This window comes from Pinus tabuliformis, chromosome 4_2, assembly GCF_031772625.1.
Source record: "Pinus tabuliformis cultivar Carrire ecotype Pingquan chromosome 4_2, CPIR1, whole genome shotgun sequence".
Lineage (NCBI taxonomy): Eukaryota > Viridiplantae > Streptophyta > Pinopsida > Pinales > Pinaceae > Pinus > Pinus tabuliformis.
In genome coordinates, this window is record NC_142304.1 from 329221873 (window position 1) to 329248020 (window position 26148).

The 26148-nt window shown below is 37.6% G+C and overlaps 1 protein-coding gene across 1 annotated transcript in view; it reads left to right on the forward strand.

The window, feature by feature from the left end:
• The window catches only part of LOC149169283 (uncharacterized), a 324296-nt gene that overhangs the window by 198670 nt on the left and 99478 nt on the right, over nt 1-26148 (forward strand). The window contains exon 11 of the mRNA XM_089428626.1: nt 25903-25984. Coding sequence (XP_089284752.1) covers nt 25903-25984 — 82 coding nt within the window. The remainder of the gene's footprint in view (nt 1-25902; nt 25985-26148) is intronic.

The following is a 26148-nucleotide window of genomic DNA, read 5'->3' on the forward strand; positions in this document are numbered from 1 at the left end:
ATTTCCAAGCAACATTGCCTCTTCCCTTCAACTTACTGCTTGGCCCTTGATCTCTTGTGTCATACTTCCATAAGGGATATTTGTTTTCTTGAGCCTTTTGTCTTTCTAAATTCATTCTGCCCTCAATATTTGAAATCGCTGTTGCAACCCCACTTCCAATAGAGGGAACACTTTCAGATCTTGTTGGAATTGGAACAAGAGGGACATCACCAATGGGGGAATTCTTCCCCTTCCTTTACCCCTGCTCTGTTGCCCTTGATTGAACCATGAATGCTGTAAAAGAATAAAAAAAAATGCACAAGATTGTAAAAAAAATGGACATGCAAACTGCTATGTCAAAAATGAAAAAAAAGAAGCAGCAAAATGCACTTACTTGTTGCCTGAATCACCTCCAAAATGCTCCCAAACCTTTTGCTAGAAGCTTCCACACACCCACGACAAGAGAGACACTCAAGAATGGGTGACAAATGGGCCCAAATCGGGCTTTAAAGGCCGCAAAATACACTTTTATGTGGGACACATGTCCTAAAGCTGGGACACGATGGACACGGTCTTTAGATTCGTGTGCCCTTCGAATCCCACGTTCCAGGACGCAATGGACACGAGAATCATTTTCGATTCGTGGGATTCGGGACACGAGGGGTGGGTGTTTGGACAAATTCGTTTTCTTAGGTTTGCATCAAATTCACCATATTTTTTGTGCACAGAGTTTACAATATTTAAAGTTTTCATTTATTTATTTTTATTTTTATTTATTTATTATTTACTATATTGTAAATATTATTTTGTTGTTTGTCTTCTATTAAGTCTTTGTTGAATCTTTCTACAATCACTGGGACTTGCTGAGTGCTAGGCTAGTTATGTCTTTGTTGAGGCCGAGTGTGATAACATTGGACGATAAGAAGTCGTCTCAAAGAGGGTTTCTCATCAACTTTGTTCCTTTCTTTGTTGGCGCATTTTTCCCTTCTTAAAGATTATGAAATCAAATTTGCAAGGGTTACTTCACCAATCAAACTCATCCATGAAAATATAAAAAGAAGTTGATGAAATCCACATTGAAATGCTCTTAAAATATTTTCTCTAGTGTTACATTGAGCTAAGCCCTTTTTCAATGGCAAATGGACTGTTGGAAAAAGCAATATGGCAACTATTAATTCAGATTTTTCCTTAACCTTAATATTTAATTGTGAAGTTTAATTATCTTCTAGACTCAAAATAAATTCTTTTTACTTGTGAACTTTAATTATCTTCTAGACTCAAAATAAATTCTTTTACAAGTACATCTTGCCTAGAAGGGTCGTATAAACATGATGTTGACTCTTTTGAATCATGACAATAAATCTTATGACCTAACAAACCCTAGAAGCATGAAGAACATGCTTTTACCTAGAAGACCATCAATAAGAAGCACAAAACCCATGCTTTAAAATAATAACTTTTCTTTCTTCTTTTGTTTGTTACATAAGATATACATATTGAAATGAGTACAACAACAGTTATGAAGACAGAAAGTAGTTACATTTCCAACACTCCCTCTTAACTAGGGATGTATTCATAATTGTACATCCAATACAACTTCATTCTCATACTGAAAAGTTCTCAGAAGAAGGGTCGGATTGATAAGGAAACTGTAAGCATCAACATTATGACCATTGAATTCCTTGAATATTTTGATGAGTATTTTGTTGAATTGAATTCCCTCTCAAAAGTAAAGATCACCGAGTTTTCCCCCTTGTGGGGTTTTGTCCCAAGAAATTTTGGTCTCTTGATTTATTGTTTTTTATGATCTCTATTGCTCTACTGAAGTTAATGGTTTAAATTTTTCTTGTATAACAGCTTAATGACTAGAATTCTCTAAAGAAATCAAATTGTATCATTGGAAGTAGTTATCAGTTTGAAAAATTGTACTAATCTTGTTTGCACTAGAAAATAAACATTTCTTTTATAACTTTATATTGAGCTAAATCCCTAGTTGTTAATTTTAGGTATGTTCTATGTTGAGAGCAATTCATTTCAATTTTTCACATTAACTCAATATCAATTTTAGATTAGCAATTGCATTTAGCATGATAGTAAAATGCAGATAGAACATAAACATAAATCGCAGAAGACAAGCCAAGACAAGAGGACACAAGATGTGGCGCTAGCCAGGGACAAACCCCAATGTTGGGAAACCCTTGATCAATTCTTCTTATGTTCTTTAATAGTTCAACAGAGAGAGATAGTACATATACATTAGAAGTCAACATTTTGACTTGTCAAAATAGGTGCAGAGATCTTCTCTAGGAAGACGACACATGAGGTAGCAGATCTGAACAAAGGTGATTCCATCACCATGCTGTACCCATCACTGTGCCACACCCATCACTGTGCTGCACTTCATTACACTACGTTGTACTCATCATACTGCATCCATCATCACTGTGCTGCACCCATCATGCTGCACTTCATCATCACTAAGCTGCACCATGCTGCTCTTTGCTGCACACTCATGCTGCACTTTCATGTTGCACTTCATGACACTATGCTGCACTTTGCTGCACCATTCACGCTGCACCTTTATGCTGCACTTCATTACACTATGCTGCACTTCATTATGACTGTGCTGTACCATGTTGCACTTTGCTGCACTTCATTATGACTGTGCTGTACAATGCTACACTTTGCTGCACCATTATGACTGTGTTGTACCACCCTGCACTTCATTATTGTTGACATAATAGTTTCCTTTATTATCATAACAATTATTGTCATTATTGCTTCCTTGTCTTGCACCACTTTACACATCTGGAAACCCTCATCAGTATGCCGAGACTCTAGTACAACTCCTTATTATAAATAGACTATAACACTGCTTCTTCTCCTTATGCCGAGACAGTGGGATTGTGACTATCTTATTATGAGATCACCGAGATGCATACATACAGGTTCGAATCTCACTATGATATATTCAAGATTCTGTCACAGTTATGTCGAGACTGTTAGGGCTAGTGTAGGATTGACATATCCCTTTCTCCCATGAAAAGATAATCATCGTGCTTCCTTTCATTGAGATATGCACCATCGAGGAGGAGAGCACTACCCTCTATATCACTATGATCATCACCAAGACATCATGTAATTTATCAATGTGATGATCATCCTCTATTAGGACAACGTTTATATAGCTCCTTCCTTGACAACGACGAGCCCTCATTATTATCTACGGGCTAGGGTATATCCTCTCATTAGGGCTGTGTATGGAAGCCTTTCTAGAACAGCGAATAGGTCTCTTATAGACCGGCGTTTAGGCTTCTCCTGCTGCGTTGAGGAGGCCTCCTTCATAACAGTGTTAAGGTCATGACTGCGTCGAGGGCTATCTCTTCATGACAACATTGAGGGCTCTCTCTTCATGACAATGTTAGGGTCTAGAGCATCCTTTAGGACAACGTAACATCTTAAGATCTCTCCTCCCACCAAAACCCAAAGACAAGTGGAGAGGAAGAGATCACAAGAGGTGTGTATAAAATGACTTACAAGGCACTTCTATTTATACTAAAATGTGGAGGACAAGTGGGGGTAATTTGGTTGCTGGCCGACCTTGACGAATTGTCACATAACACAAATATATTCATATCTCCATGAATACTTGTCGGAATCGAATGATCTTTAGACTTTAGATCAATCCTACACCTCTCGACGAGAGGAATCCAAGAAAAATAGCAGTTGTCATGAATAAGAAGACCCACATGGAGTTTGGCCCTTGTTGCCAATTTTAACACTAACCCTAATCTCCAAAGTGATTGAGGAAAGAGATTAGATCTTGCCTCACTTGAGATCAAGGGCTTAGATTAAAACATATTCACTAAAGTAATTTACTTTACTTTTCCTAAGTTTACTTTGGCTTTATGACCCACCACCAGTGGGTGACCACATAAGAGAATTTTTCTCATAGATTTGTTTTCAACTGACAGCAAACAACCCTTGACAACCACCAGTATCACTGATATTGTGTCAGATGTCTTCACCCACTGAGCCAGTCATTTGTCCCTTTGCCCATCTATTGAGATCATATTTTTGAAGTGTGCCATCCAATCCTGAAGGTATGTCTTTCATTATGTAATTGGGTGCTTACGCTTGTTTTTATTAGGCACACTTGGGTATGGATTATTGGGTGACTTGGAAGGAGGAAGGGTTTTGAATGTAGTGTTGTTCCCTTACCTTAACTAGGGGGTTAATTCTCAACCCTAGTCCTGTGGGATCTCCCCTACTGGCTTATAGCTTTAGGATGGCCACTACTTGGGAAACCCCTATTTTGGTAGCGCAGTCCCACTTTCCCATTCCACATTTTTCACTCCCCTATGCACATTACATGCCCAATTTCATCATCTCACCCTTTGGGTCCATAAGGCTCTGGTACTCCCCCTCCCCTTGTCCACATGTCTGGGTTGGGCCTAGAACGATGCCCTAGAGGTTGATGCAGCTTAAACAAAGGATAAAAGCATAATATGGCCACATACAAAAGGAAATAATACCATCAATTGCAAAAGATGGTCGGGACAATAAAATTTAACACGTGGGCAAAAGGAAAACATGAGCCCTACCCCTTATCATTATGGTCATCACCCTAGTTCCTAAGGCCTCTATGGGTGCCCCCTGCATCATTAAGGAACCCATGTATGTCCCAACCCCTGGTGGACAATGAATTGCCCCACCTAAAGGAGGTAATCACTACTATATCATACACATCATGCTCTCATCCCCTGGGGCCCCGAGCAGTAAAATAAAAGAAAAATCAATAAAAGGAGAAAAGAAAATGAAGAAGGGTGGAAAAACAAAGGTTGGGGTAACTCATGTACCACGATTGCTCCTTCCTACATTCATATACCAAAATATGTGGACATCCCTCACCATAACCACCCTTGAGCCCATGGGATTTGGCATTGAGACTGTTGTTGTCCCCATCCACCTCATCATTATTTACATGACACCTACCACTTGAAGGATGTACCTTGGACATGTCCTTCCCTCTAGGCGCTGGAAACACCTAATAGGGTTGTTTATTAACCACTCCTACATAAGGAGGTAACACCATTACATGTTCAAAGCCCCAAATTTGGAAGGGAAACCCACTATGAAGTCTCATTTTGCCCTTGATTAACAAGCTTATTCACTCAATTGCACTAATGAATTATTGTATCTGAAGGTGAGGAGACACATTGAATCTTATATATGATTGGCAGGTGGTTTCATCATGGGCTAGGCAACTTAATTGGGACCCAAGCCCACCAGAGGATCATATTGACACTTGTAGGGGAAGCGTTGAGAGCCATGGGTTTCCATCATGTGTAAAGCATTATCTCATGCCATGGGCAGCCTCAACACCTTTAACAGCTTATTCATTGCCCCACATATGTGAGATGATGCACTTGGACTAGCAGCGCCCCCAACCGACTTACCAATATATTCAGGGTTTGGTAGCTAATTCGAGGCCCAAAGGAGGTTTGTCTCATCCTTGAGAAATGGGAGGGAAAACACTATTTTCGTGCCCTCATTTTGAGTAGTCTATAGACTTATTTTTCATCAGGAGACCCGTGAGACCACTACTTGTGCCCCAGAGCCACTTTTGAGCAACACATGATGTTTTACTTGGAGATCAAGGGGCCAACCTCTTGATTATCATTTGTTGAGCCTTCACTCTAATTATGGCACCATGTGGACTCAATGAGGCCCTCCAACGACTCTCCTACACCTTTGTTTCATCATTTCAACTTCATTTTGGATGGCTTATTCTACACTTTATGAGCTATTTGGTGGGCTTGTCACCAAAGACATGTTATTTTGCACATTAAAATAATTTTAGGGGCATCTTAGGCTAATTCGATTAGGTTAGAGAATTATATATATTTAGATCTCTCCCATTGAGAGAGATCATCATCATCATCACTTGGATCTATCTCTCTTGAGAATTTCACACTTTTTCCTTAGAAGTCTATTGGATATCTTTTGATGCATTTTGATGTTTTTGGGAGCTAAATTTGTTGTCTCTTGGAGCTACTATTTTGATCTTGGATTGGATATATCTCTTGTTATCTTGTAATTAAATTTTGTTGAAATTTTGTCATGAATAATGTGTAATGAGTGGAATGGGTGCAACTAGCTAGTTCTTTTTGTGCCCTAATTTATTGAAAATCATCGTAAAGATTGTTAGATAGTGGAAATGCACATGTTACTCATTGAATAACAAGTATATCAATGTTCCTAGTGGATTGAATCTTGTTTTCTTCCATGAAAGTCCATAGATCTTGGGTAGGTAGTTGTTGAAAAGTAGGCGTCAGGGCATCACTTTTTAGCTTCCCTGAGAAACGATTTAGTCAAATTTCAAATCCCACACACTCCATAGCCCAAGGGTAAGCCACTAGGCCAAGAAAATTTGGTGATCACCCTCCTCCTCTTTTTCTCCTTTTTCAAAATTTTGGCCCCTACCTTAGACGACTAGCTAGGGTTACCTGCGAATTACATTAGAGGGGTGATCATGCAAATTTGTTTGGATAAGCATCTGCACTGGTGTCCCCTCTAGTGGCCCTCTAAGTTTGGAGCAATTCCCATGGTCTGTTATCAAGAAAACTCAAGCCCTAGCTACATCTTTGGAAGCTCATATTGAACGTCTGTTGTTGGTGGTCTTCTATAGGGTTCTTTGGACATAGAGCTCAAGAAAAATTTATCATTCTTGACCCTTTACCTATTCTTGCTTGACTTGGTGATCACATTGGAGGAATTCCTCCCATGATTATTCATAAACCCTAGGTCTCGTTTGGATTTCTTTCAAGATTTCTCTTATAGAGCGAAAAGCCTTACATCGAAGGAGAATCATTACTCAAAGCTCTTAGAGGAGTCTTGCTTCACCTTGGCAGTCTTGACCCTAGACACACCCAACATCATTGGATATTTCTAACCCTAGGTCTTTCTTGGAGAGCTTTTCTTCATTAAGCGATAATTGAGCCTCTCCTCTACTCAATATCTTATCATTGATACCACTGTTTTAAGATGCGGCCGGTTCGTATCTGACTTGGCCAAGTTGGTCCGAGCCGGATTTTTTTTTTTTGACCTGGCAGAAAAACCAGTTCGGGAGGCCTAGTCATGACTGACTCAGCCGAGTTATTGTATGACTTGGCCGAGGCAGTCATGACTCGGTGAACCTGGCCAGATCCGCATCTACTCGGACGACTCAATAATTGTTTTTGCAAAAGCCATCGATGTGAAGATTGCACATGGGTTAATGCCTATCTGTTGGGTCACCTGGATAAGCAGTTGCGACATTCATCTTGTCTTCAGTGCAATGACAAATGCATCTTCCCGGAACCCATCAATGATATTCCATTAGGTTGCTATTACCCTAATTTTGATGTTGAAGGTGGAAATCACCTAGGCAACTGTCCATAACATTGCCCTTGTTAAAGACGTGCCTCATAGAGAACCAATCAATAATACACATAGACCTCCTTTCTTTGTTAGAATTTCAACTTGTTAGAAATTTTATATAATGTTTGTATTGTTTCACTGTTAGATTCTGCACAAATTTTTGCAGAACACATTTTGCAAGTTCTTTTGAAACCAAAACTTGTTCAACTATGTAGCAAGCAATCAACAATACACGTACACCTCTTTTTCTTATAATTTTTTAGAAATTTTATATAATGATCGTATTCTTTAACTGTTATATTCTTCACTATTTTTTGTCAAACACAAGACAAGGATATGGTGAACTAAGGTCAACTTTATGATACAAGAGCCAAATACATTGTTGAAAGAGCCTCCCAATTCAGGTTTTTTTGGTTGGATGCAAATTGTTCACTTCATGGGCCCCCCTGTTTGACTCTAATGATGATCCAGAGATTGATCGACATGATCTTGGCTCCTCTGGCAGTAGCTACTAGCTAGTAGTACTGGAGTTTGGTCACAATTTACTCTTGTTGTAGAGGCCATTTCTAACCTCCTTGGTTATGTGTTTTTTGTTTTGAATCTTTGATCATGTATGTATTGCCATTGGACAGTGCACTGGGTGCCATTTTGATATAATGGATATATTCATGAGCCTACTTTGATCATACGTTGTCTTCCATCTATATTATAATGTTGTGTGTTTGGAAATATGAATGAAAATCTTTAAAATTATGTTTTTTTATAAAAAAAATAAATATTTAATGTATTTTTTACAACGACCGAGTCATTGAAATAGAGCCGGCCGAGTCGATACCGAGTCGGAGTCGGAGTGGATCCTCGGCTGAGTCGAAGTCCGAGTCAGAGTTTTAAAACATTGATTGATACCATCATTATAAGTGATTTCCTTCATATCGAGACTCCTCCTGTCGGTGAAAGTGCGTAAAGAGCAGAGGACACTGACTAAAGTGACAGTGGGTTTTTGTCGAATTGTTTTCATTTGTTCTATACCTTAGGTACCCCTCATAAGACCCTACTAGATTGTCTGGTAACAAGCTCTATAAGTCAACATAATTCTTATGTGCTTTTCCTGTGTTATACTTTTAGGGTGAGTGACAATAGCAAGCTGCTCACACTTGAGCAAGTGTTCTAAGGAGACTATTGGTGACTTCCACATGCCTAGACACTTAGGCTTGTGTAGAAGTACATACCCAAGCTACACACATCAACAAATTTTATGTTGCAGAGTATTTACATTTAAAGGAAGTATTCAAGGAAAAGTGATTATCATTATCGGCATGAACCATAAGGAAAATCACATTAATATTGATTTGGAAAATTAATTATTATTTCTAGAGGAAAATATAATTGAAAAGTAAGTTATTCTTTGCAAAGAAACAATATGATATTAAGGATTTGCGAGTGACAATGATAATGAATATAGCTCAATTCAATGATGCAACTGTGTATAAAGAAGAGAAAAACATAATTCTTAGTTTACCTTGGTTTGGAAAACTTGGAATATTTAGTTTATCTTTGTTCACAAGACCTCGTCAACGAAAGATGAAGACAATTATCACATGAAAGGCCTTTTTGTTTTGTTTTTGTTTTTCAAGTTGTTTGTGATCCTCCAGGCCTGACTTGTGGCTTGAGGAGACGCGACCTAGGGGCATCTAAGCTGTCAAGGTCACCCGGGGATCGCACCCGGCCTGGGCCACACCAACCCTAAGTTGACTGGATTTTTTAGCATTTCTCCTCCCCCTAGCACAGGGCACAACCACCCCCTGTGAGGTTTGATCCTAGGTCACCTTGCTGACGAGGCCCATCCTCAACTTGTGCTAGTGGGACTTGACCACATGAAAGGCCTTAATCAAAAGTTGCTGGAACAAGTTAAAAATTTAGAAAAGGTAGAACTTGATAATCTAGACATCGAACATATTGACAAATTAGAAGCTAAATAAATTTCATGTCTCAGGGATCATAATCAAAGTCTACTTGCATAGATTAGGAAGATTAGGAGCAATAATAAGTCATTGGAAGACAAGTCAAAACAACTTATCCAGGAGAAAGCATTGAAGTCTTCCCATAAAAATATCCATGTTGAAGAAAAGGGAGCAAATATCAATCCAGTGCAGAAAGATGCTAATCTAATTGAAATAAAGACATGCTCAGAGATTTCAATACAAATGATGGAAATTCGAAGGGAGGATCGAACTAAAAACCATTTAATGTTGGTGCGAGAAGAGAATCATACCTAAAGTAAATCAATAAAACACTACAAGCATGACAAGGCCATTAAAATAAGAGTTCCTTATCGACATCCACATCATAAGAGCATATATCTTAACTAATCAAAATATCAAATATCGTTTAGGACAGAAACCACTAACTAATATTCAAAGAAATATTGATGGTTCTACAATTAAGCCTCATGATAATTTATCATGGAGGTGCAATGCTTTGCAAAAGATCGAATTAGTATGGTTAGATCTTTTTTCGGTTTGACAATTTTGCTCGAGACTCAGGTTTATATTGTCTCGTATCATTAAAGATGACAACTACATGAATAGAGAGTGATGCAAGACCATTAGAAGCCACAAAAAATTACGTCAAGACTTTCCATATATATGTTTAGAAGACAAAGCATCTTTAGCGGGGAAGGCAATGCTATGGACATAGATATAAAACAATATAAAATAATATAAATAATAATAAACTCGTAATTAAATAATAATTTTCAATTAATGAAGGGGCATATGAAAGGACATTTCCTGACCCCCAACTAAAAGACATAACTCTTAATGAAAGGGCACTCCTACCTAGCAATATATACACCTCATTTGTAATATCACATGCATTCTAAATACATTATTCAATATATTATTATTGCTAAAATGGATTTGTTCATTGTTTTCCAAGTATTTTGGATACTTTATTAGTGAGCCATATTTGGTTATTAGTATTACAAAACACCATCTACATCCATAGAGGCTGAATGATGTAATCGCCTTTGAAAAGAAAAGGGCCAAATTAGGGTATATCTCTCATCTAGTTGTTGAATTCCCTAGATTTTGAATCCTGTAAAGGTAAAAGACAAGCTTAAAAGTGCTCTCAAGGTGTACTGGATGAGCACCAAATGCCGATTGAATAATGGATTTGCACATAGTCTTCTTACAATGGATCATACAATGGAGCATTATAGATTTTACTATCTCCACTTCTTGCCCAGTTAGATGAAGTTATACTAGCCCCTCATATGTTGGCACTAAAAAAAATGAAAGGTTTGATGATGGTTTTAGAAAGATGCATCTTTGTTGGAATGTCTTGAATTGCAAATGGAAACACTGGTGATCAAATGTGTAAAGATGCATAATCCTTGTTAAGATGGGGCTAGGAAGCAGGTCTCATGCTAGATCAAAGGCCCCCCATGAATCACCCTCAAGTTCGTGTATGCTACAATGATTTCCACCTTGCCTTTGTTGAAAAGGAGATGACAATCTAGCAGAGTGTTTTTAGAGGGTTTGGACATAAATATAAAATAAACTCATAATTAAGTAATAATTTTCAATTAATGAAGGGACATATGGAAGAACATGTCCTAACTCCCAACTAAAAAACGTAACTCTTAATGAAAGGGCAGTCCTGACTAGCAATATATACAAGGCCCTCATTTGTAATATCATATCAATTCTTTATACATTATCCAATATATTATTATTGCTAAAATGGATTTCTTTATTGCTTTCCAAGTATTTTAGATATTTTATTGGTGAGCCATATTTTGGTTATCGGTATCAGAGAACACCCTGTACGTCCGTAGAGGCTCAAGGAAGTAATCCCCTTTGAATAGCAAAGGGCCAAATAAGGGTATATCTCTCATCCAGTAGTTGAATTCCCTAGTTTCTAAATCTTATAAAGGTAAAAGACAAGCCTAAAAGTGCTTTAAGGTATAATTGATGAGCACCAAATGTCAGTTGAATAATGGATGTGCATATAGTCTCCTTATAATGGATCATACAATGGAGCATTATAGATTGTACTGTCTCCAATATGTAGCCAGTTAGATGAAGTTAGGCTAGGCTCCCAAATGTTGGCACTATAAAGAATGAAAGGGTGATGATGGTCTTAGAAAGATGCATCTTTGTTGGGATGTCTTGAAATTGTGAATGGAAACATTAGTGATAAAGTGTGGAAAGATGCATAACCCTTGTTGAGGCAAGGTTGGGAAGCAGTGTCATGCTAGATCCAAGGCCTGTGAATCACCCTCAAGTTTGTGTATGCTACATTTATTTCCACCTTGCCTTCATTGAAAAGGAAATGAAAATTTGACAGAGTGTTCTTAGAGGTTTTAAATTTTAATGATCCCAAATTTTGCTAAAGTTCACAACCATATAGTTATGGTCACAAGAACTAGTGAGGATGTTTGGTTTCCTTTGAATGACCCTGGTGGAGGATGCCAAGAGGATCACATCATCTATAAACAAGATTAGTGCAATCAGAAAGGAAGCTATAATCAGTATGAGTATTCTACTTGAGGTGTGCTTCCATCTTATTAATATAAATCATAAATAGTGTTGTTGACCGGAGAAATTCATCTCGACCCTAATGCTGCTCCTGCTTATTGCCACACTGCCCTTTGCCAATATTATCGCCATAACTTATCGCGATAATTTTACTATTTTGAATTTATCATTATAATTTAGGATCACATCATCTATAAACAAGATTAGTGCAATCAGGGAGGAAGCTATAATCGGTATGAGTGTTCTACTTGAGGTGTGCTTCCATCTTATTAATATAAATCCTAAATAGTGTTGGTGACCGGAGAAATTCATCTTGACCCTAATGCTGCCCCTGCTTATTGCCAAACTGCCCATTACCAATATTATCGCCATAACTTATCAGGATAATTTTACTATTTTGAATTTATCATTATAATTTAGGATCACATCATCTATAAACAAGATTAGTGCAATCAGGAAGGAAGCTATAATCAGTATGAGTGTTCTACTTGAGGTGTGCTTCCATCTTATTAATATAAATCCTAAATAGTGTTGGTGACTGGAGAAATTCATCTTGACCCTAATGCTGCTCCTGCTTATTGCCAAACTGCCTATTGGCAATATTATCGCCATAACTTATCGCGATAATTTTACTATTTTGAATTTATCATTATAATTTAGGTAATTATCGTGATAATTTGAAATTATCACCCTGTCTTTGTCAATTTCAACTTATTATCATTTTTTTCTATTAACCCTCATTTTTTAAAAGTGAGTTAGGGGATTGAGCTGTGAGGATACTTGCCTATTTTCATCAAGTAAACAAGGGGAAATCTATTGTTTTCATTTTCCAAGACTTATCTCATGAGATACATACCCTAGTAGTTAATGGTAATATTAATTTTTTAAAGGAAAAGTGACATTTTCCTTTATCTTTCATTTTCAACCTTTTACTTAAATTTTTAAGATTAAGATTAATTGACTCAGGATGTTTGAGAGTGGTTCTGGGATCATTGGATTTCATATGGAGAAAGTAGAATTTTAGATCCCACTCAAAATCTAGCCAATTTAACTATTTTTATGATTTCAGGATTGGCGGGTTTGCAACATTTTTACTGGATTCTATCATATATGAGGGTATGGAACTAACATTTAATCAAGATCAATAAGCCCTCTATGTACCTTGATGTTGGTGGTATTTGATTGTTGAACTCCTCCTTCATGACCCTAGTGAAAAATGTACACTTAAGAAAAATTAGTCATTAGGATGCTAAGTTTTTTCTATCTTATTTTAATGGTTAGGGGGTGATCTTGATGAATAGGATCCCAATATAGGCAATGATTTTGATGTTATGTAGCTATTTGTTGTACCATGATTTATTTTGGATTTCAAAGGCCATTTAGAGCCTCTCAGTCTCTATTGATCTATTTTGATTCAAAGATGGATTGCACTCAGTGATATTTTTGGTTATACACAACCTTGCTCTACACATGAGAAATTTTGCTTATTTGTGTATAATAATTTGGATTCATATGGATGCGCATGAATTATATGTTCTTTTCAAAATTTGAATAGTTTATCTAATTTTGGTTCACCAATCTTTTTTCCCAGTTTTGATAACATTGCTAAGGATGATGTGACCATTTTCCATCAAGCAAATAAGGGGAAATCCATTGCTTTCGTTGCCATGATTCATCTCATGAGATACATTTATTTTTGTTTTGATATGATTTTGTATCATTCTATTGGATGTTGTGACTTAGAACAAATATCATATTTCAATATCGATATTTGATGTATCACATGACATCTTATATATCGGTTCTATTTTCATATTTATGTAGCAATGTGTTTGTTTGATGTTGATGTTGTTTTATAAGTTATAAAATTGAAAAAAAATGATTATTTTTGTATTTTTTAAGTTTCCTAAAAATTGCTGATAATTTCCGATATTTTTTTGCAATATTGCCGATAATTAAAAATTTGGATCTTTGGTGATAAATTGCTAATAACTATAAATGTAATATCGGGCAGAAACACTAAGATAAAGAGCATCTGCTACATTAATTTTGGTTAATCCTGTTGAAAATGTGGCGAGGAATGGCTTCTTTGACTTCTGCGTTTGTCAAAGATGCCAATTCGAATTTAGTCTCATAGTTGCTTGAGTTAGCTTTTAGATAACATGTTTGAGGTGGCCTATGACTGAGTTATAGTCAGTTAATTGGAGTTAGATGGCATGCAGTGAGTTGTGGACTAGTTGATGGCTAAAATTAGCTATCTAGTGGAGTTAACCCTAGTGTCTATCAGTTAACTTATCTCTAGTTCTAGAATAGAGATAGACATGAGTTTAGTTGAGTAGTTTGACTTCGTGCTAACTCAACTTACCCTCAATTAACAACAACAACTGCGAAATTTAGCCCTAGTAGGTCATGCAATTCGAATTGCCTATAGATATTGAATGAAGGCACAATTGTAATCATTATGGTATACATGTTTTTGTGTACTGGCTTGAGAGTCAGGCCGAGCAATTTCTCTTGGGATTTGTGCAAGGAAATAGGGAATTCTCTTATTTTTTATGGATGATTTGCTCTAGGAAATAGGAGCTTCTTAGTAGGCCTTATTTTCCAAGTGTTGGGCAAGTCTTATAGAGAGTTGATCAGTATTGCAGGGAGCTTCAGGCTTGACTCAGATTCTATATAATAGATCAGATTGCTCAGTGGATTTAATAGAAGAAAGTAGGGGTTTTTCCCAGTTGGGTTCCCCAAATATATTTTGTGTTCTATGTGTGATTGTGTTTCTATTCATTGTTTTCTTTCCGCAGTTTTTTTGGTAGAGAAATCTTGTGTCTTTTGTGATTAGTTTGATCTCATTAGCAGATGCATGGTTTTAAGGATTTTGTACATGGTATCAGAGCTGAAAACAAGATATAGATCGAGTTCCTTGATCAGATTCAAAGTGCACTGGGGAGAAGATCAGTTAGTGCAGGAATTCTACAAGTGCAAGAATCATGTCATTCTATGGTTTGAGGATAGAGGATGACCTAGAAGGGGCCACAAACTTTTGTGCATGGAAGGACAGAATGGAGGTTGTGTTAGATGATAATGGGGTTTTGGAATACACCAACATTGATATTCCTTAACCTCTTCCAGTAGATGCATAACAATTGGCTCAATGGAAGGACACCTCCAAAGCTAGGAGGATGATCCTAGAAGGAGCCAAAGACCATATTATTCCAAATTTTCATGGGAAGAATACAACATTCTAGATGTGGAAGGCCCTTACTGATCTGTTTGAAAGTAGCAGTGTTGCGGGGGAGCGCCCCCCCCCCTCGCTCCCGCTCCCGATCCGCGCTCCGGGCGGGAGCGACTCGGGAGCGGGTCGGGAGCGCGCTCCCGAAATCGCTCCCGAAAAGGGAGCGATTTCGGGAGCGCGCTCCTAAAAAAAATTTCGCTCCCTGCCTTTTCGGGAGCGTTTTCGGGAGCGTTTTGCCTTTTTTGCATTTTTTTTTTTTGTAGTAATGTTCGAAATGCAATTTTTTTTGAAAGAAACAAATAGTTTTTGAGTGGGGCAACTTAATGATCAAGTCTAGGTCCTAGTATTGATATGCTATTCATGGTAATGTTAAATTCTTAAAGTAAAAGTGACATTTTCTTTAATTTTCATTTTCATCCTTTTACTTAAATTTTTAACATTACCATGAAATGACTCAGGATGTTTGAGAGTGGTTTCGTCCTCATTGGATTTCATATGGAGAAAGTAGAATTTTAGATTTCATTCAAAATTCAGCAGACTTATCAGTTTTTCAGGATTTCAAGATTGGGGGATTGCAATGTTTCCATTGAATTTTGTCATGTATTAGGGTATGGAACTCATATTTAATCAAGAGTACCAATCCCTCTATGTACCTTGATGTTAGTGACATTGGTTGTCGAACTCCTCTATCATGACCCTTCTAAAAATGTACGCATCACTCAAACAAAATCTTGACTTGACATGCTATGCTTTTTCTATCTTATGTTAATGCTTAGAGGGTGATATTAATGACAAAGATCCCTATACAGATACAAAGGTAATGACAAAGATACCTCTGGATATTAATGCTTGGAGGGTGATATTAATGACAAAGATCCTGATTTTGCAACAAGACTAAAAAATTAGACATTTCTCGTGGTGGCAAGAGGCCCAAGCATAAGAAATAGATAATAGATTTACTTCTCTTTTCTAGTTTCTAGTAGCTTTTATAACTATTGACTCTTTCATATTTATTATGATATTTTTTTAAACAATATATGACAATTTAAGTTTGAAGTTGGCAATTATAACTCATTAGTAACGAATTATGAATATGATGCTTCATGAAAGTTGAAAGTTGTTTCATTTCATTTCATTTTATAACATTTCATTTCATGTTAGATATTATTTGTTGTAATGGTTACACTTAGCTTACAAGTACAACTTTGGTGATCAATGATGATAAATGTTATATATTGAATTTTGAAAGCTTGAAACTTTAAGATTGATGAATCATGAGACTCAATATGTTGTATGTTACTATGTTACTAACTTGCGGACGTGGTTGATGAAGATTATAACTTCTAGATGATTGTTGTTATATGGTTCAATCTATGCTTTTTTATGTTTTTTATATCTAATTCATCATTCTACATGTTTTTGTTGACATATATGTATCAAAAATTAAAAAATATAAAAAATATATATATTTTTAAAAAATCGCTCCGGGATTCGCTCCCAAACCGGGAGCTTCTGAAAATGGTCGCTCCCGCTCCCGCTTCCGCTCCCGCTCCCCGCTTCCGCTCCCGCTCCCAAGTAACATTGGAAAGTAGTGATGCCAAAAATCTTGCTTTGAAGGACAAATTGAGGAACATTCGAATGGGAAAGAATGAGCCCATTGTTACATATCTATCCAGGTTTGCTCAAGTGAGGGATGAACTTGGAGGTGTTGGAGAGACAATTCCACCAATAGATCTTGTGAGCCTTGCTCTTCTTGGGCTTCCCAAATCTTGGCAAAGTTTCCAGGATGTAGTGAATGGTAGAGATAAGCTCCCTGATTGGGAGAGATCAAGGTCAGATGTTGTGCAGGAAGAGATAAGAAGGAACACAAGGGATGGAGTCTTAGCTAGGACTGATGATGAGGAGAACTTTGCTTTAGCTGGAAAAGGGAAGAAAGCCAAGGGAAAGAATGCCCAAGGCAAGACTGAGTCTAGTAAGAATGGAGGCAAGAAAAAGAAGGATCTTAGCAAGATCAAGTGTTTTCATTGTCATGAGTTTGGACATTATGCTACAAAATGTCCAAAAAAGAAATCCAACAAGCATATTGCAACAACAACAGGAGGAGAAGCACTCTCTTCTTAGTTCGAATTAGATTTCTCTTTGATAGCTTGCATGGAAAGCTCAGTTTGAGGTAGTGTGTGGTTCATTTATTTAGGGGCTTCATTCCACATGACAGAGAATAAAGATTTCTTCAGCAGTTTGGACGAGAAAGACATGTAATTCCATATTGAACTTGGAAATGATGGAAGATACATGACCAAAGGAGTTGGTACAATGAGCTTTAAGAGGGAGTCTGGTTCACTTCTCCATCTCAAGAATGTGATGTATGTTCCAAGATTGAAGAAAAACCTTGTCTTAGTAGCAGTCCTTAAAGACAATGGTATGGTGTAGTATTTAGCAAGGGAAGGCCTACCTTAGGCATTTTGCTTTAGGTCAAATCAAACAAATTGGTGTCAAGATCAAGAACCTCTAAAAATTAGAGGTTGATGCATGTGAAACCTTCAGTTGCAAGGCAAAGTTTGATTAGGGCCGAGATGTTGGGCAACTCTGGCACATGCACATGGGACATCTACATCATGGAGCATTGAAGATACTTCAACAGCTTACCACATGGCTAGCAAAGTGCACCCTTGATCAACATGATGTGTGCAAGGGATGCACTCTTGGAAAGTATGCCAAATATTCCTTTTAGGGCCAAGATAGCAAAGCTAGAGCTATTCTGGAGATAGTTCATTCACTACTGTGTTTAGCGATTGAAATTGTGGAGAATGGGCCACAAACATCTGATAATGCTCCTCAATAATTGCTCTCGCTGCTAATTGTAAGGCGATGGGAGTAATTATTGAGGATAAATACCACAACATATTTTGGTTTGGGTGTTTGGTTCACACAATGAATCTTTTGATGCATGATATTATTAAGAACAAAAACCGACAATACAAATGGATTGGTGATTTGTACAAGAGAGGCAAACAAATGATAAAATTTATTACTAATCATAGCTATACCCATGGGCTTTTCCGTAGTCACTCAAGATTGGCGTTGTTGAAGATTGCAAAGACTAGATTTGCTAGCTATTACCACACCTTCAGGCGCCTTTTGAAGGTAATAGAGTCATTGGCTAGCCTGGTATCAAGTCCACACTGGCAGGTATTAAAGGAAAGGGCTACAAATGAAGCTAACAAGCAAGGTTTTGAACAGGTGGAGGAGACCGCTCTTGATGGTTAGTTTTGGGCACATGCGAGGCAAGTATTGGAATTCAGCAAGCCCATTTATCACATGATTCGTTTTGCAGATACAAATAAAATAGTGATTGGGGAGGTGTATGAGAAGATGGATGCCATGTTGGGGCAAATAAAAGATATTGTTCAGAAAGATGATCCCAACTTGTATACATTGATTCACAGTTGTGCGTGTACACTGTGGAATAAACTTAATGTTCCACTACATGCCTTAGCGTATATCCTTATGCGAAGACTAGATTTGCTAGCTATTACCACACCTTCAGGCGCCTTTTGAAGGTAATAGAGTCATTGGCTAGCCTGGTATCGAGTCCACACTGGCAGGTATTAAAGGAAAGGGCTACAAATGAAGCTAACAAGCAAGGTTTTGAACAGGTGGAGGAGACCGCTCTTGATGGTCAGTTTTGGGCACATGCGAGGCAAGTATTGGAATTCAGCAAGCCTATTTATCACATGATTCATTTTGCAGATACAAATAAAATAGTGATTGGGGAGGTGTATGAGAAGATGGATACCATGTTGGGGCAAATAAAAGATATTGTTCAGAAAGATGATCCCAACTTGTATACATTGATTCACAGTTGTGCGTGTACACTGTGGAATAAACTTAATGTTCCACTACATGCCTTAGCGTATATCCTTATGCCAAAATACTACTCTCCAACTTGATTGGGCCAACTTGCACCTGTGGGTGGGGTTAGGGTCAAACCCCATACAGATGTAGAGGTATCTACAGGATATATTGAAGCATTAGACAAGTTGGTACTTGACAGGGAGGAGTGTGGTAGTCTGCATCTTGAATTAGGCTGATACTTCAGTTGCATTGGTTTGTTTGGTTCTTTGCATGCAATGGAAGATAGAGACAAATTTGATGCTCTCACATGGTGGGAAGCATATGGCGGCCAGGGACTTTGCCAAAATTGGCAAAATAAGTTCTTTCACAGGTTGTAAATACTTCTTTTACAGAGAGGTGTTGGAAACTTCATACATAATGTGAGAAGAAATAGACTCAATGAAAATCGAGCAGAAAGCTTGGTTTATGTGCACTACAAATTGAGGTTGTTGAGTCGTTACTGTGATCTAGCTTATGAGGATCCAACACATAAAATTTGGGACAACCACCTAGAGGACGATAATGGAGGATGGCACTATATGTCTTGAAGAACTAGAAGCAAAACTTATGAGAGAGGAAGATGAAGCAACAACCATGCCACCCCCACCATCCAGTAGCAATGCTCGATTTCCAAGTCTTGTTCCTTTGCTGTGGCCGCCTCCATGTACATCCTCATGTGGAGGGCATTTGCATTCTGGTTCTGGTCGTGGGACTGTGCAGGAGGAGACTCCTAGAAGACCACCACGACGTGCTAAGAAATTAGACATTATTCGTGGTGGCAAAAGGAAGATGTAGATGATAGATTTACTTGTATTTTCTAGTTTCTAGTAATTTTTATAACTGTTGACTCTTTCATATTTAATATGATATTTTTTGTAAACAATATATGACAATCTAAGTTTGAAGTTGGCAATTATAACTGATTGGTAATGAATTATGAATATGATGCTTCGTGAAAGTTGAAAGTTTTTTCATTTCATTTCATTTTATAACATTTCATTTCATGTTAGATATGATTTGTTGTAATGGTCACACTTAGATTACAAGTACAACTTTTGTGATCAATGATGATAAATGTTATATATTGAATTTTGAAAGCTTGAAACTTTAAGATTGATGAATCATGATTCATGAGACTCAATATGTTGTATGTTACTAACTTGTGGACGTGGTTGATGAAGATTGTAAGTTCTAGATGATTGTTGTTATATGGTTCAATCTATGATTTCTTTATATCTAATTCATTATTCTACATGTTTTTGTTGACATATATGCATCAAAATATACAAAATATAAAAAAATATATATTATATAAAAAACGCTCCCGGATTCGCTCCCATATCGGGAGCTTCTGAAAATGTCGCTTTCGCTCCCACTCCCCATTTTCGTTCCCGCTCCCAAGTAACTTTGACAGTGAAACTTCGAAGGCATATAGAATCTATGTCCCTGGTCAAAGGGAAGTGGAATTAAGTCATGATGTCACTTTCGATGAAATTTTTTCTCTTAGAAAGATCTGACATCTTCCTATTCTGTTGACGGTGTTGGACTCACCAACATGTTAGGGGATCTCCCCGGTAAGAAGTCCCAATTAGACTTCAGACCGTTTGGTGTAGGAGTCCCAGCAGTGGGTCGTACAGTAATGCCTTGACCGTGGTTTCGCACAGAGGCAAGTAAGATGTCCTTGTTGGTAGCAAGGGTGTGATAGCTACAACAAGACAAGGAAGGTGCATGAACGATTCTAACATGGAGAGTTGAGTGAGTGCACCCCTTGGAAGCCTGTGATAGCACGCGGCTTGGAAGGGAACACACGAGCTAAGATGTATCACAAACTGGAAAGCAAGTTAGCTAACAATCCAAAGTGATGGTTAAAGCAATCAACACATTTCAGTAAGATTCATACATACTTATACATAATAGTACCTTTTCGAAGCTTGATACATGAAATGTGTAATGAATTCGACAATGGTCTGGTAACTTTAATCCATAAGCCACGCTACTTATTTTCTTGATTATTTGGTATGGTCTGTAATATTTAGGAGATACCTTATTTTTCCCTTGTTTCTTTAATGATCACTGCTTATAGGGTTGAAGTCTGACAAAGACCCAACCTTCTTCGAAATCTCTTTCGGTGCGGTGTTTCATTCTATTACGTGCCACTGTTTGATTGGATTTCTTCGAAGTGGTTCCTTGCTACTTGGACCTTAGAATCGTGCAACACAAAATCCTTCCACCAGGGTGGTTCATAGCCATATAGGGCTCGGAAGGGAGTCATTTTAGTTGAAGTATCATAGGTGGTATTGTACCACCATTCTACCAAGTGTAGCCATTGAGACCATTTGTTTTGTTTGTCGGTGACGAAACAACGGAAATATGTTTCCAAACATGTATTCACAACTTCAGTTTGACCATCTGTCTAGGGGTGATAAGACGATCTCATGTTGAGGGATATTTTTGCTTGGTGGCAGAAATCTTTCCTAAAATTACCTTTAAATTTTGCGTCTCTATCACTGACAATAATCTCGGGAAAGCCATGTAGTTTGTAAATGCTTTTACAAAACACATCTGCAATTTGCTTAGTTGTGTCAATTTTTTGACTGCCATGAAGTGGGCATATTTGGTGAGTTTGTCGATGACGACAAATATCTTGTCCGTACCATTAGACAGAGGTAGTCCTTCAAAGAAATCCATGGAGATTTCCTCCCATTTTTGATTTGGAATATGTAATGGGTGTAGTAAACTGGGAGTTGGGATATTTTCACCCTTATTTCTCTGACAAACATCATATTCCACAACTTATTTTTGGGTTTCCTTACTCATACCCTTCTAATAGAATGATTGCCAAATGTTGTAGTATGTTTTGAAGAATCCAACATGCCCAGTTGCTGGGGAACTGTGAGATTCTTTTAGAATTTTCTCTGAAAATATGATGTTGAGCTATCCCTGTGATAGCTGCCAGAGAAATTCTTGGCATATTTTCTTCTTCTAGATCTGGATTAGGAGTTTTGTTTCCTTCATTGTTTTCTTCGTCGGAGCTATTCTTTGAAGATTCTTCTTCTTGTTTTGCTTCACAGTTGTAAAGTTTTTGCATAGTGCACCTGTGTCCCGAGGAATATTTATCTCCGCATGTCGAACATTTGCCATCCCTTTTTCTTTCGAAATTCGACTATTGTTTTCCTCCATTGTGCATCGATGGTGGAATGTACTTACTAATGTTTTCTGATGATGAATTACTTGACTTCCCTTTTGAGTAGTTGTTTGATTTTTTAGTACTAGCGTATGGCGTTTTATGGAGCTTATATTTTCGCTCAATAATTATTGCTGCATGCCTAGCTTCTTCAATGGTTTTGGGTTTATATAGTTTTAATTCTTCTCGAATATATTCTTTAAGACCACATCGATACATTTTTAGCAATTCTTCGTCTGAGAATCCTCTTTTCCTTATAGCTAATACTTCCCATTCGTAGGTGTATTTGAACTTTTTGTAAACATCATCTTCTTCTTCATCATGGAACCTTTTGAGCAGCGCGTTTTTAAAATTTTCTGAATTGAACGAATGAGCCACACATCTGAGCCACACATCTGTTGGACTACCATAGGAACCAATCATATGCTTCAGCTTCCAGGTTGTTGGATGCTGTCATGACCTTCTCTTGTTCACCTATTGGCAGGATTGCTTTGAAAATGGTGTCCATTTTATTTACGCCTACAATGGTGCCCTTATGGTCCTTACCATCGTACTTAGGTAATTCTCTTTTAATTTTAAGGTAGTTTTTCTGGAAACATTTTATAGTACTACTTCCTGCGAATTTCATGTGGTATTCGTGGCTTTTCGTGCATTGACGAAAATTCATGACTTGGAAAAATTTCGCCTTCCGGAGTCTTGGGACTTTGTGTGGCTGAGGGATTAAAAGGTGGATTGGCTCCTCCCATAAACTGACTGATCATGCTCTTCAATTCTTTGATATTATCTAATATCTGCCATTTGGTCTTGATTACTAATTATATTTTCTTGGCATTTCTCGAATTCATCTTGCTTTCTTTCGACATTGTGAAGGCGCTTGCGCATTCTATTGAGTTCTTCTTGAAACTTTTTTGAATTCACATTGTCACTGCTACTCCCCATTTTGTTCTTCTTTTTCTTAGGAGACCCAATTTATTTATTTATTTATTTTTGGTTAATTTTTTTGTAAATAATAATAATTATAATATTATTAATTATAATTTCTTTTAATTAATTAATTAATTAATTTATAGTTATGAACTATATAATATAATTATATCTTAATATAACAATTAACCATATAATATAATGTTATGTTACAGTTAATGAAAAATCATATTAATCAAACAGTTCGACTCTTGGTCAAGTCGTGTTTCATCACATGAAAACGACAGAGTACGTTGGCCGTCAACAGCATAGGTTCGGGTTCCTCGAGTCAAGACACGGTCGGGGTTAAGGTAGACAGGTACAAGAGGGCGGACGGGGGGAGATGGATAGGTGGGGCAGTGTACTCGACGACAGACAGGGTTTTGTTGGGAGAGCCGGTGGTCACAACAGAAGGTGGAATGCGATGCAGCTAGTGAGGTGCTGGAGGGCCGATGGAGGTGTAGGTGGTCACAACGGAATGTGGTGCCGATGCAAAATGGGAAGGTGGTCACAATCGACGTGGAGCATGGTTCACACTGTGGTAAGGGACTGGCGGGCAGGGAACGAGGGATAGAATGCGGTGGGAGGGTGTTGAGCATGTGAGGGAGGTGTGGGATGGACGAATAAATCAACACAGGCACGAGGATTCGACGCTCTGATACCATTGAAACAATTATTTTTGTTCACTAAGTTTGGCAATGAAAGACACATCGATGCACATAACAATTTGTATATATATTTTATTCAATAATGGATGATTTACAACCCTTGGATGGTTCTCCTTTAAAGGAGTTGATTGGCCACAAGTTCAAGACACAACTTTTGACATAAGTGCCCTTTCATAATTAATTGGGCAACTTGATTGAATTTATTCTATTTATTAATTAATATCTATTTATTATTATTTTATTATTTATTTTAATATTATATAGTTATGAATATTTTATTCATAACATAGTTGATTGGGTCCTTGATGTATTTGGTGAACACAAGGCCTGATATTTGTTTTGTAGTGAACTAGTTGAGTTAGTTCATGGTGGATCCTTCCAAGGTCCATTAGAGAGCTGCAAAACATGTTTTGAGATACCTCAGAGGCACAGTAGACTTTGGGTTGTGGTACAAACAGACTGATGGAGTGAGGCTTGAGGGCTTCACAGATGCAGATTGGGCAGGGAGTTCCACAAATAGGAAGAACACTTCAGGAGCAGTCTTCAACTTTGGGTCAGCTGCAATTTCTTGGTACAACAAGAAGTAGAGATCAGTTGCACTCAGTTCAATAACGGCCAAATACATGGATGCTAGTTAGGCAACATGTGAGGCTATTTAGATGAGGAAGATCCTGGTAGGACTCTTCAGTCAGGGGATAGAGCCTACATTGATCCACTGTGACAATCAGAGTTGCATAAAACTCTTTGAGAATCCAGTGTTTTATGATAGGTCCAAGAATATAGACATCAGGTACCATCATCTTCGAGATTGTGTGCAGAGGAGGATTGTTTTGCTACAATACATTTCTCCATAGCAACAACATGTAGACATCTTGACCAAGGCCCTATCAAGGGGCAAGTTTGAGTTCCAAAGAGGCAAGATTGGAGTTGTTCAAAATCCTTTCCTTGCTAAGAGGGAGTGTTGAAAATGTAGAAAGGAATGGATTCTTTGACTTTTTCCTTAGTCAAAGATGCCAATTTGGATTCAGTCTCATAGTTGCTTGAGTTAGCTTTTAGTTGACATGTGTGATGTGGCTTATCACCGAGTTATAGTTAGTTAATTCGAGTTAGATGGCATGCAGTGAGTTGTGGATTAGTTGATGGCTGAAATTAGCTATCTAGTGGAGTTAACTCTAGTGCCTGTGAGTTAACTGATCTCTAGTTCTAGAATAGAGATAGGCACGAGTTTAGTTGAGTAGTTTGACTTTGTGTTATCTCAACTTACTCTCAATTAACAACAACTGCTAAATTTAGCCAGTAGGTCATGCAATTCGAATTGCCTATTGAGATTGAATGAAGGCACAATTGTAATCATTATGGTATACATGTTTTTGTGTACAGGCTTGAGAGTCAGGCAGGGCAATTTCACTTGGGATTTGCACAAGGAAATAGGGAATTCTCCTATTTTTAGGGAGGATTTGCGCTATGAAATAGGAGCTTCCTAGCAGGTCTTATTCGCCTAAGTGTTGGGCAAGTCTTATAGAGAGTTGATCAGTATTGCAGGGAGCTTCAAGCTTGAAGCAGATTCTATGTAATAGATCAGATTGCTCAGATGATTTAATACAAGCAAGCAGGGGATTTTCCCAGTTGGATTCCACAAATATATTTTGTGTTTTATGCGTGATTGTATTTCTATTCATTGTTTTCTTTCCGCAGTTTTTTTGGTAGAGAATCTTGTGTTTTTTGTGATCAGTTTGCTCTCATTAGCAGTTGCAAGGTTTCAAGGATTATCTACTAATCCATTTGCCTATTTATTGCATTAAATCTAATAATAAGGACCTAGTTATGCTGAATTCTGAAAAATTATTTATTCAAAAGGTAACAATCAAAACAGATACATTATTGCTGTTTTCTTGTAGTTATTTGTTTCCTTGTAGTTCTTACACAAATCATCAAAACAGCTACATTATTGATGTTTTCTTGTAGTTATTATTGTCCTTGTAGCTCTTACATAATGGCAACATCCCATATTGTATGCAGGCAGCTTTGAACCTGCAGATGCCTTTAGAACATTCCAAGGAGCTAAGCGATTGCAAGCAGTTAATCAAGACTTTGGTCATGGGTATTGTATTTGTCATGGTTTTTTATGAGTTTTGATTGGTTTCAAATGATTACTACTGGTATATCGGATTTGGTATCACTTCATGTTTTGCAAATAGTCATGCAAGGCACCAGGGGTAGGATGTTTTGGTATGTATGTGTCTTCTAGGACAGATATGAGCTCCC